Source organism: Rhinolophus hipposideros (assembly GCF_964194185.1).
Source record: "Rhinolophus hipposideros genome assembly, chromosome: 3".
NCBI lineage: Eukaryota > Metazoa > Chordata > Mammalia > Chiroptera > Rhinolophidae > Rhinolophus > Rhinolophus hipposideros.
In genome coordinates, this window is record NC_138049.1 from 45,517,922 (window position 1) to 45,530,084 (window position 12,163).

Sequence of the window (12,163 nt, forward strand, 5' to 3'; positions counted from 1 at the left end):
CCTAGAACTGAGCTGCGCCCTCCACAACTAAGACCGAAAGGACAACAACTTGAAGCTGAATGGCACCCTCCACAACTAAGATTGAAAGGACAACAACTTGACTTGGAAAAAAGTCCTGGAAGTACACACTGTTCCCCAATAAAAGTCCTGTTCTCCTTCCCCAATAAAATCTTAAAAAAAAAAAAAAGAAAGAAAAAAACTAAAAAAAAAAAGTTATCAATATGAGTGTTAACTATTGTAATAACCTATAATATTGTGCTGCTGTTAGAGCTTACTTAAATATGTAGAGTCACTGTGTTGGTGGAATATTGGGAGGATTGGGGTAGCATCCCATCAACACAATGACACTCAAACAAAAAAGATGAACATATATTAGACATTCAGATGTCTGAATTGACTATTGTACTTAACAAGCACAGGGAGTTTAGTCAAGTTTAAAAATCTAGGTCCCGCCTGGCAGATCAGGTGGTTGAAAGAGAGCCGTGCTCCTAACACCGAGGTCGCCAGTTCGATTCCCACCTGGGCCAGTGAGCTGCGCCCTCTACAGCTAAGACTGTCAACAACAGCTCTCCCTGGAGCTGGGCTGCCGGGAGCAGCCAGAGCTTGGCGTAAGCTGCGGTGGGCTGCAGTTGCCGCAGGCTGCTGAGTGCTACCATGGACTACCGTGTGCTGCCATGAGCGGCGGCCTGCAAGAGCTGCCATGAGCTGGTGTGAACCGACAACTGGAGGACTGCCTCAGCCGAGGGAGCGCAAGGCTCGTAACACCAGAGTGGGCCAGGGAGCTGTGGCCTACACAACTAGACTGAGAAACAGCGGCTCGAACCAGGATAGGGGGATGGGGGAGGTAGAAGAAGGGGGTAAAAAAATCACTAACAAAAAACAGTTTAAAAATCTATTCAAATATTTAGTTGATTTAACTCTGTCTGCCGTACTCAGGGCTTAAATACTCAACTACCTATTAAATATCCCCACAGACGATGCTTTTCATTCACTGATTAAACATTTATTGAGTACCTACTGTCTGCCAGACACTGAGCTAGACATCACGCCATAGAGGTAGAAAGAAACATAGAGCTTTCATCACTTAAATTGTATGCCCTAAACTGACCGTGCCACTTTTCCCTCCAAACGTGCTCCACATGATACATTCTTTAATTGGCATTACTGCTCATCAGTCATCCAGGCCAGAAACCTAGTAAGTCATACTTCTTACTTATGTCCAAACTCTTCTACCCTCACCATCCATTCTCTCGGATCACTTCTCATTTTCATTGCCACCACGGGACTCCAGATGCTCGTTACCTGGCTGACAGCAAAGGCTTAAGTAGTTTCCTACATTTGCTTCAGCTCTCTCTAGTCAAGCTGCTCTCACTTAAAAGCTTTCAATGGTTCCACCAAGCTTTCAGAATAAAGCTCAAACTCCATGTTCCTATCTGGTCTCTGCCTGTTCTTCTAGTTTCATCTAGCCCACTCTCCTTTAGCCATCCCCAATTATCTGTAGTTCCCGAAATGCATCACGCTCCTTCACACTTCCTTTAGAACAAGCTTTTTCCTCAGCATGGAAACCCCTCTCTTCCTCTCCTGGACCTTACTCCAACTCTGCCTCCTATCCCACCCTGCGCATGCCTCCAGGACAGCACTCAATTCACAATGCTGTAATTTTTCACTTGTCTGTCTTCCTAAGCTCACTGACCTCACTATCTCACTAAGCTCACTGAGGGGAGAGACTTTCTCATCTATGAACCATCAGCACCCAGCACACTAATTAGTGTTAGTGAAGGAATAAATATACAGTCATGTGCAGTTATTTCACTTTACAAATTAGATATTTCCTTAAATGTGAGTAAACTAAATTCTAGTCATTGAAACCGGCTGAAATCTACTAAGAAAACCAGCTGCTTTAAGGAAAACTAGTAGTCAGTGTTTTGACAACCCAAATAAATGCCAACTTCAGCTTTTCTCTAAGGCTAGCAGTTCTTAACGCAAGGAAAACTTATCTACTCATATGTATTGATTTCTCCAGCAGCCCAAACTCGTATGTAGAAAATTTCCTTAAATGATTTCAATACCATTTTAAAAACCATTTTTAAAAAGTATATATACATACCACATCTCTGAGAACTTGTGTCACTGTTGAATTTGCATTTCCCCCTTTAATAAGCATGGCATTTTTAATATTTTCACTGAGTTTCGGTTCTCTCTTCTCAAGGAATCTCTTGGCCCTTTTTGTTTTGGGCTTTCTGTTCAGAAAAATCATAATGTATAACAACTTAAAACATTTTCCTCATACTACAAAATCATAACTTGACTAATGTGCAAAATCTTAAAAATCAACAGAAACATTGCATAACATTTATCAGTTAGAATTCCACCATTAAACAAAATCTCACTGTTTAGGGAGATAATTATTAGTAAGATATTCAATTATTACTGTTAAATAAGTGTTAATTTTATTAGTTGTTGGTTTTTTTAAAAGCCTTCCATTTTAATATTCTCATTCTTTTATTACTGCTTTCTAAACCATTTTTATTAAACCAACCAACCAACAAAAGGACTCAAGTGAATACTGTTGCTATTTTCACCCCATTTCCTTCAACCTTAAAGCAGTCAAACTGTACTCTGTAATCTAACACAAAGAATTGCACACCAACTGCTGATCAACCTATGGGCAGTTACTGAACACAGGGAGGCTAATTATTGCTTATCTTTCCTCCAGGTTTAAGACTACAATGCCTGTCAGGAGGTATACACTATCCCACTGCAACAGCACTGTTGAGAAAGTCAAACATTATTGTCACCAAAGGGAATAGTAGACATGGTGGCTGGGCCGGGGAAATGGCGGCTCCGGGAGACAGTGGGGCTTCGGACGACGGAGGCAGTACAGAAGAGGCATTTATGACCTTCTACAGTGAGGTAAAACAAATAGAGAAGAGAGATTCAGTTCTAATGTCCAAAAATCAAATTGAAAGACTGACCCGTCCTGGTTCCTCCTACTTCAATTTGAACCCATGTGAGGTTCTTCAGATAGATCCTGAAGTGACAGATGAAGAAATAAAAAAGGTTTCTTTCGGCAGTTATCCATGTTGGTGCATCCTGACAAAAATCAAGATGATGCTGACAGAGCACAAAAGGCTTTTGAAGCTGTGGACAAAGCTTACAAGTCGCTACTGGATCAGGAACAAAAGAAGAGGGCCCTGGATGTAATTCAGGCAGGAAAAGAATACGTGCAACACACTGGGAAAGAGCGAAAAAAGCAATTATAGAAGGAAGGCAAACCTACCAATGTGGAGGAGACTGACCCAGAGCTGTTCAAACAAGCAGTGTACAAACAGACCATGAAACTCTTTGCTGAGCTGGAAATTAAAAGGAAGGAGAGAGAAGCCAAAGAGATGTATGAAAGGAAGCGACAAAGGGAAGAGATTGAAGCTCAGGAAAAAGCCAAACGGGAAAGGGAGTGGCAGAAAACCTTTGAGGAAAGTCGAGATGGTCGTGTAGACAGCTGGCGAAACTTCCAAGCAAACACAAAGGGGAAAAAAGAAAAGAAAAATCGGACCTTCCTGAGACCACCAAAAATAAAGATGGAGCAGCGCGAGTGACCGCCTGGGGTCACAGCCACAGACCCTTCCCCCAGCTGTCTCCCCTCCTGCTTTGAAAGACTCATTCTTTCCTCCCATTTCCACCCCAACATAGAGTAGTATTTGCTTTTTAGTCCATTTTGTTTTCAATACGATTTAATATCAATCAGAGTAATTCCTTTGTACATTGAAATAAGGGGCTTGGTTCAAAAAGAAACCTTCCCCCATCCCCTGCCCCCAGGCCAAGCATGATTGGAAGGTGCCACCATTGGTGCTGCCTTCTCTTCCCTCAGCCTGTAACTTAATGTTTTGTACTTCACTGACTTGTGATGGTTAGAAACTTCGTGTACAGTTTGTGGAAATCACCCAATTAAACATATTGCTTAAAACGGTGTTGCCTTGACTTCAAAGACAAGCCTGGGCCACCTTCGGAAGCCCCTTTGCTTCAGTGTCTTGCTTCTGGGAGTGGCATCCTTTGAAGCCCCACATCAGACAGGGAAGGCACAGAGCAATCGCTCCATGCCCCAACTTCCCATGGCGTTTGGCATGTGCTCTTCCATCTGACTGAGCAGTCTGCGTGGCATGAAGCTCCGAGCCACCCAAACCTATCACTTTCCAAAGAGCTAGCCGTCCTCCATCCAGTGGTACCCTGTGTCCTAGCCTGTATAGTACCCTGTGTCCTAGCCTGTCTGCATTCATTAGTGGTAATATTCTATATGTGTAATAAATTTTTATACCCTAAAAAAAAAGAGAATAATAATGAATGACACTTTTATAGAGTCACTCTATTAAGACGTAACCTTCACCAAGATCCTAGGAGACAAGTACAATTATTATCTTCATTTTATAATGAGGCAACTGAGGCCAGAGAGGTAGTTTGCCCACACAACTTGTAAGCAGGCAAGTTTTCAAAATGAGCCAGATTTAAAAATTCATCTAGACCAGGAGTGTCCAAACTGCAGCCCGCAATCCATTTTTAATTGGCCCGCAGCAAATTCCAAAAATATATTTAGTTTACTTAAATAAACCAGGTGAGGCAATACGTACTTCACCTTGAGTGAGTGGCCCGGCTGTTTGTGTATTTTACCGCATCTGGCCCTTGGTGAAAAACGTTGAAAAAAGTTTGGACACCCCTGGTCTAGACCAATCACCCTGCAATATATAAAGGGAAAACAAATCCATTATTCTGATTTTATGACATGACAGCAGGAGTAGAATATTTTTATACATTTCAAAAAAAAGGGCTTCACCTCTGCTTCCACTACAGTGAGCATCTTGCTTTCCCACAGGTCTCTGCCACCTACTGAAAGAATTCCTCCTCTCTTAAGTAACTATGACCTTCCCTCCTTCTTCCAATCCTATGGGCACTCCCCCCCCCAAAAAGAAAAAACAGAAACAAAAGAATATACACACACTTTAGTTTACCATGCATATTTTAAATTTTTTTCTCCACTTCACATTCTCCAGAATAGTGAAGTACAGCACAAGAAATAGAGTCAGTGGAACTGTAACAGCCGATGTCACAGAGGTAGTAGACTGGGGGAGGCGGTTATCACTTTGTGAGGGGTATTAACGTCTAGTACATTGTTTTGTACACCCGAAACTAATGTTTTAAACAAATTCTCCTCCAGATAACATATCAAGCACACACAGAGCTTCTAATTATTTACTGGTTGATAAAGATACACACATTATTTATTAAATCAAATCAATAGACATTCAGTGTGCATACACAGCAATGTAAATGCTGTATGCTCTGTATTCCATGCGGTTTGTTACTTCTCACTAACCAGCCGCGGGATACCAGTAACACCTTACAGGCTTTGTTAGCTATTTGTCCTCCAATTAGACTGTGAACTAGTCTTGTTTATCTTTGCAGTCCCCTCATCTAGAGGAATATATAACAAATGCGCAGAAATCTCTCCATTAATTACTACAATAATGTGTTCACATTTTAACCAGTTACATCATACGAAAACCACAAACAACCGCAGGCATATTTAGCAGATCAGCAAATATTTTTCGAGCGAATTTAACACAGACATCACTGAAGGATAACTCAGAGAAGTGTACAAGACTGGGAGGGAAAGGAAAACGGTAGCAAAGGCTTTACGGAGGTACGTTCTTGCAAATAAGCCTCATCATTTCATGAGGCTCGATGATGAGCGCTATTTTACAGAGTGAAGTGAGACGTGGGGACATGAAATGGCCCGAGGTCACGTAGCTTTGGGTGGACGCGCCCGGACTGGGACCTGGATCTGTCAGGCTCCTAGGCCTGCGCCCGTAAGACCCCACTCTCCCACCTCCCTCCCCCTTCTTCGCAAACCAGGACGTTTCTAATTGGCTAGGACAAAAAGCGACCAATACCTCTGCCACCTCCACCCCGCGGTGACCACTGTAAGCTCCCCCCTAGCCGTCTCCGGGCAGGCGGCACCAACGCAGGGAGCCCTAGGCCAGTGGATGGACCAGCTCCCACCCGGCTCCGACAGGCAAAGGCTGTGACGGAGAATGGTCACGAGGGGGAGCGAGACGCAGAGGCTGCATCACTCCATTCCTCCACAGGGGTCCCCCTCTTAACGTTTTCCCGCGCACGGAGCCAGCGAACTCACATAACCCGATCCAAAGCGTCCATCGCTACCGCAACCCGAACCGAGCAAGTACACGTGCAGCGCGCAGTAAGGCGACAAGCTTGCGCCCCGGCGCAGGACGGACCGGAACTTGCGCGTGACGCCACTTCCGGGGGCCGCCGCGCTTATTGGGTGGAATCGCGTTCTGTTCCCTTGGTTACGGCGTCCTGCCGCGGCTCTGTACCGGAAACTGACGCTCTAATTAACATCGCCTCCAGCCCTGCAGTGTGTACCAGAGTCAGGTATTCGGGGGCCAGGTGTTATTCTTCTGTGAAACTCCAGGATGCTAGAAGGGTTGATAGGTACCCCTGTAGTCACTAAAAATATCAATGGGAAATGTGCATTACCGGCTGAACTGTGAGATCAGTGAGACAGTTTAGAACTACCATAGTGCCGGGCACGTAACAGGTGTGCAGAAAACCACACCGCTGATGGCGACTTTTTCCATTTTAAAATTGCCATATGCTTAACATACCATTAAATTTACCCCGTAAAGTGTACAATTCAGTGGTTTTTAGTAAATTCACAAGGATGTGCAACCATCACCACTATCTCATTGCAGAACATTTTCTCTCACCAAAAGGAAACACCCACTTTCCAATACAGTAGTAGTCACTCTACATTTTCCCCTCCTGCCATCCTCCGGCAACCATTAATCTATATCTGCCTGGATTTGCCTAATCTGAACGTTATCTATACTTGGACTCATACAATAAAATACATGGCCTTTTGGGTCTGGCGTGTTTCATTTGCTTTGACCATTTGTGCTCCTGTTTAAAGTTTACATATATTGTAGTATGTATCAATAATTTATTTCTTTTTTGAGGACTGAATAATATTCCATTCTATGGATCTATCACATTTGTTCACCCATTTAAAAGTTTATGGACATTTGGGTTGTTTCCACTTTTCTGACTATTATGAATTATGCTGCTTCGAACATTCATATACAGTTTTTGTGTAGACTTTTATTTTCAATTCTGTAAGAGTTGAATTGCTTGATCATATGGTACCTCTGTGCTTAACATTCTGAGGAACTGTCAAACTATTTTTTGCCTGCACCATTTTATATTTCCATTAGCAATGTAAGAGTATTTGGTATTGGTTTTGCTATTACTGCTAACAAATTACCATAAATTTACTGGCTTAAAAATAACACAAATGTAACATGTTACAGTTCTGGAAGTCAAAAGTCTGAAATTAGTTTTACAGGTCAAAAATTAAGAAGTCATTAGGGCTGCATTCCCCCCTGGAAGCCCAGGATATAATCTGTTTCTTTTCCTTTTCCAGATTCTAGAAGCTGTCTGAATTTCTTAGTGGTCTTTCATCTTCAAAGTGCATCACTTGAAACTGTTTCCATTGTCATATCTTTTTCCTGACTTTGACACTACTGACTTCCTCTTAATAAGACTATTGTGATATTATATGGGGCCCACCTGAATAATCCATGATAATCACCCCATCTCAAGATCCTTCACTTAATCATACAGCAAATTTTCTTTGGCCATGTTATAGTAACATATTTACAGATTGCTGAGTTCAGGATCTGGACATCTTTGGGTGGAGCTTTAATCCACCAACCACAGATTCCAATTTCTCTACTCCTCACCAAAACTTGCTATTATCCTTTTCTTTCTCTTTCTTTTTTTTTTAAGCCACCATCGTGAGTCCAAAGTGGTATATCGTTGTGGTTTTCATTTGCATTTCCCTGCTGGCAAATGATGTTGAGCATCTTTTCAGGACTGATTGGCCATTTTTGTGTACCTTTGGGAAAATGTCTATTCAAATCTTTGCCCATTTTTAATTGGGTTATCTTTTTATTGGTGATTTGTAATAGTTCCTATATATTCTAGATACATGTCCTTTATCTGATACATAATTTGCAAATATTTTCTCCCATTGAGTAGGTGGTGGCTTTTCATTTTCTAGTGGCCTTTGAAAAAAAAGTTTCCAATTCTGATAAAGTCAAATTTATCCATTTTTGTTGCTTTTACTTTTCTTGTCTTATCTAAGAGGTCATTCCCTGATCCAAGATGATAAAGATTTACACCCATATTTTCTTCAGTTTTATAATTTTAGCTCTTACATTTAGACTTTTGGTTCATTTGGAATTAATCTTTATGTGTTGTGAGATAGGGGTTCACTTCATTTTTTTGCATATGGATATCCAGTTGTCCCAACACCACTTGTTGAAAAGATTATATTTGCTCCATTGTATTGCCTTTGTTCCTTGGTCTAAGATCAATTGACTATATTTATATGGGTCTATTTCTGGGCTCTCTATTCTGACCTATTTATCTATTCCTTCACCAGTTCAACACTGTCTCTATTACTGTAGTTTTATAGTAAGTCTTAAAGTCGGATGGTGTTAGTCCTCCCAGTTCATTCTTATTCAACATTGTGTTGGCTATTCTGGGTGCCCCTCTTTTGCCCCTCCATATAAAATTTAGAATCAGTTTGTCAATATCCACAAAGTAACTTGCTAGGATTTTAATTAGGATTGCACTGAATCTATAACTCAAGCTGGGAAGACACGTCATCTAGACAATATTGTCTTCCAATCCATGAATATGGAATATCTCTCCATTTCATTGGCTTTTCTTTGTTTCATCAGTTCTGTAGTTTTCCTCACATAGTTCTTGTACAATTTTGCTACATTATACATTAACTATTTCATTTTTGGGGTGCTAATGTAAATGGTATTGTTTTAGATTTAAAATTTTGTTTGTTCATATAGAAAAGCAATTGACTTTTGTGTATTAACTGTATCCTGCATCCCTGCTATAATTGCTTTATAGTTCCACATTTTTTGTCGATGCTTTCAAATTTTCTACATAGGCGATCATGGCATCTGAGAACAATGACAGTTTTATTTCTTCCTTCCCAATCTGTATACTTTTTATTTCCTTTTCTTTTTATTTATTTTTTTTCTTTTTTTTTCTATTTTTCTATTTTTATTTATTTTATTTTATTTTTATTTATTTTCCAGTACGATTTTGAAAAGAAGTGGTGAAAAGGGATATCCTTGCCTTGTTCCTGATCTTAGCAGGAAAACTTCAAGTTTCTTACCATTAAGTATGATGCTAGCTGTAGGTTTTTTTGCAGATAATCTTTATCAAGTTGAGAAAGTTCCCCTCTATCCCTAGTTTGCTAAGAGTTTTTATCATGAATGGGTGTTAGATTTTTGTCAAATGCTTTTTCTGCTTCTATTGATATGATCGTGTGATTTTTTCTTCTTTAACTTGTTGATGTGACAAATTACATTAATTTTTTAATATTGTACAAACTGCATATTTGGGATAAATCCCATTACTTGTGGTGTGTAATTCTTTTTACACATTGTTGAATTCAATTTGCTAATATTTTTATGAGGACTTTTGCATCTATGTTCACAAGAGATATTGGTCTGTAGTTTTGTGTAGTTTTAGCCATCATTTGGTAGTGCTGTCTTTGTGGATATAATGGATATTATGCAAATATTGAATCATTATGTCATACACCTGAAACTAATATAATGGTGGATTCATCTATTTCTCCTTGAAGTTCTATCAGATTTTGCCTCATGTATTTTGACACTCTGTTGTTAGGCACACACACATTAAGGATCATTTTGTCTCCTTGGAGAATTGACCCTTATCAATATGTAATGCCCCTCTTTATCTCTGGTAACTTTCCTTTGTCTGAAGTCTGTTCTGTCTAAAATTAATATAATTACTTCCACGTTCTATACATAGCATATCTTTGTTAATCCATTTATTTTTAAACTATATGTGTCCTTATAAATAAAGAGGGTTTCCTGTAGACAACAGAGTTGGGTCTTGTTTCTTGATTCACTCTGACAATCTCTGTGTTTTAATTAGTGCAATTACACCATTGACATTCAAAGTGATTTTTTTATATAGTTGGATTACTATCTATGATGTTATTTTCTGTGTGTTGCCCTTGTTCTTTGTTCTTATTTTTGTCTTCCATTCTTTATCTGTCCTTTGTGGTTTAATTGAATATTTTATATGATTCCACTTTCTCTTTTTAGCATATTTAGTTATACTTATTTTAAATAATGTTTTATTTTTCAATTTAGTGATACTTTTTAAACTTTCTTTTTTTTTTTTTTAGTGGTTAAATTTTATGGTATGCAGGCCCAGAGAAAGGCTCCAAGCTCCAAGGCTGTAAATCTACCTCCATAAGCAGAGGGCAGTAAAAGACCAAAGAAAAGAGGCTGGTCACTCCAGTATGATAATTAGTAGTTTATCAAGGTAAACTTACAAACGAGGCACATCTTGGGCAGCTACAAGATGAAATGGATTCCTGTGCTACTTGGCAGGTGCCAAAGTATTGTATAGGGTAAAGGGGTTGGGGAGACAGGCATGGCTACTAGTACGTGAATGCTACCAGATATGAGAAATTACATGCTTGACCAGGTCAGGACAACGGCCTGTTCCAGGAACCAGCACATAACAGGAGGTAGGGGAGGGGTGCTGATTTAAGTCAGAATGAACAACAGTCTCTAAGGGAGGTTTGTGTTAAGCAATCTCCACTCTGGCCTGGGTTCAGCTCACAGGTCAGACAGCAGTCACGTCGTTGCAAAGTCTCTCCTTCACATCGCCCTAGAGTTTGCAATATACATTTACAACTTCATTTCTATTTGAAGTCCACCTTCAAATAACAACATACCACTTCATGAGTTGTGGGAATACCTTATAACAAAATAATCCTAATTCCTCCTTCCCGTCCCTAGTATCATTGCTGTCATTCATTTCACTTGTACATAAGTATATACGTCTTAGTCCATTTGGGCTGCCATAACAGAATACCGTACTTGTTGGCTTATAAACAATAGAAATGTACTTCTGAAGTTCTGCAACCTAGCTGAAATTAAGGCACCAAAATATATGGTGTCTGGTGAGGGCCCGTTTCCTGGTTCATAGAAAACCATCTTTTCATTGTGTCCGCACATGAAACAAGGGACGAGGAAGCTCTTTGTGGTCTCGTGTATATGGGCGTTAATCACATTCATAAGGGCTCCACCCTCATGACTTAATCATTTCCCAAGGCCCCACTTTCTAATACCATCACATTGAGGGTTAAAATTTCAACATACTAATTGGGGAGGAAACCCACACATTCAGTCTATAGCCATCCATATATACAGAAGCATATATAATCAAATATATTGTTGCTATTATGTGAACAAACTGTTATTTGTTAGATCAATTAAGAATAAGAAAAATAAGTTATTTTACCTTCACTTATTTCTTCTCTAATGCTCTTCCTTTCTTTTTATAGATCCAAGTTTCTCACCCATATCATTTCCCTTCCCTCAAAGAACTTTTTAAAACATTTCTTCCAAAGCAAGTCTACTGGCAACAAATTCCCTCACTTTCTATTTGCCTGAGAATGCCTTTATTTCTCCTTCACTTTCAAAGGATAATTCGTGGGGTACAGAATTCTAGGTGGTTTTTTTCTCTCAACACTTGAAATACTTCATTTCAACTCTCGTCTTGCCTGCATGATTACCGAGAAGTCAGATGTAATTCTTATCTTTGCTCCTCTTCAGTTAGGTGTTTTTTCCCTCTAGTCTTTCAGAATTTTATTCTTTATCTTCAACTTTCTGCAGTTTGAAAATAATATGCCTGGGTGTAGGATTCCTCTTGGTGTTTTCTGAGCTTCCTGGATCTGTGGCTTGGCGTCTGACATTAATTTGGAGAAATTCTGTCATTATTATTTCAAGTATTTCTTCTATTTCTTTTTTTCTCTCTGGAATTCCTATTATACGTGTTAGATCTTTTGTAGTTGTGCCTCATTTCTTGATATTCTTGTTTTGCTTTATCCCCCCCCCCCGTCTTTTTTCTCTTTGCTTTTCAGTTTTGGTGGTTTTTACTGAGATATCCTCAAGTTCAGAGATTCTTTCTTCAGCCATGTCCAGTATACTAATAAGCTTCCCAAAGGTATTCTTCATTT

General features: G+C 39.8%; 1 protein-coding gene and 1 pseudogene across 3 annotated transcripts in view; one reads left to right on the plus strand and one right to left on the minus strand.

The window, feature by feature from the left end:
- The window catches only part of RPF2 (ribosome production factor 2 homolog), a 37,327-nt gene extending 31,021 nt beyond the window's left edge, over positions 1 to 6,306 (minus strand). Inside the window, exons 1-2 of one of the 2 annotated variants that reach the window (XM_081044458.1) lie at positions 6,185 to 6,306; positions 2,108 to 2,240 (exon numbers count right to left, since the gene is read on the minus strand). In XM_081044458.1, coding sequence (XP_080900584.1) covers positions 2,108 to 2,240; positions 6,185 to 6,207 — 156 coding nt within the window. In that variant the 5' untranslated portion in view covers positions 6,208 to 6,306. Of the gene's footprint in view, positions 1 to 2,107; positions 2,241 to 5,942 lie in introns of both variants that reach the window. The other variant, XM_081044459.1, reaches the window with a different exon arrangement.
- On the plus strand, positions 2,770 to 3,703 carry LOC308495948 (dnaJ homolog subfamily C member 8-like; annotated as a pseudogene). The gene has a single exon. The product of its transcript is annotated as a dnaJ homolog subfamily C member 8-like (transcript).
- Positions 6,307 to 12,163: the final 5,857 nt, after the last annotated feature.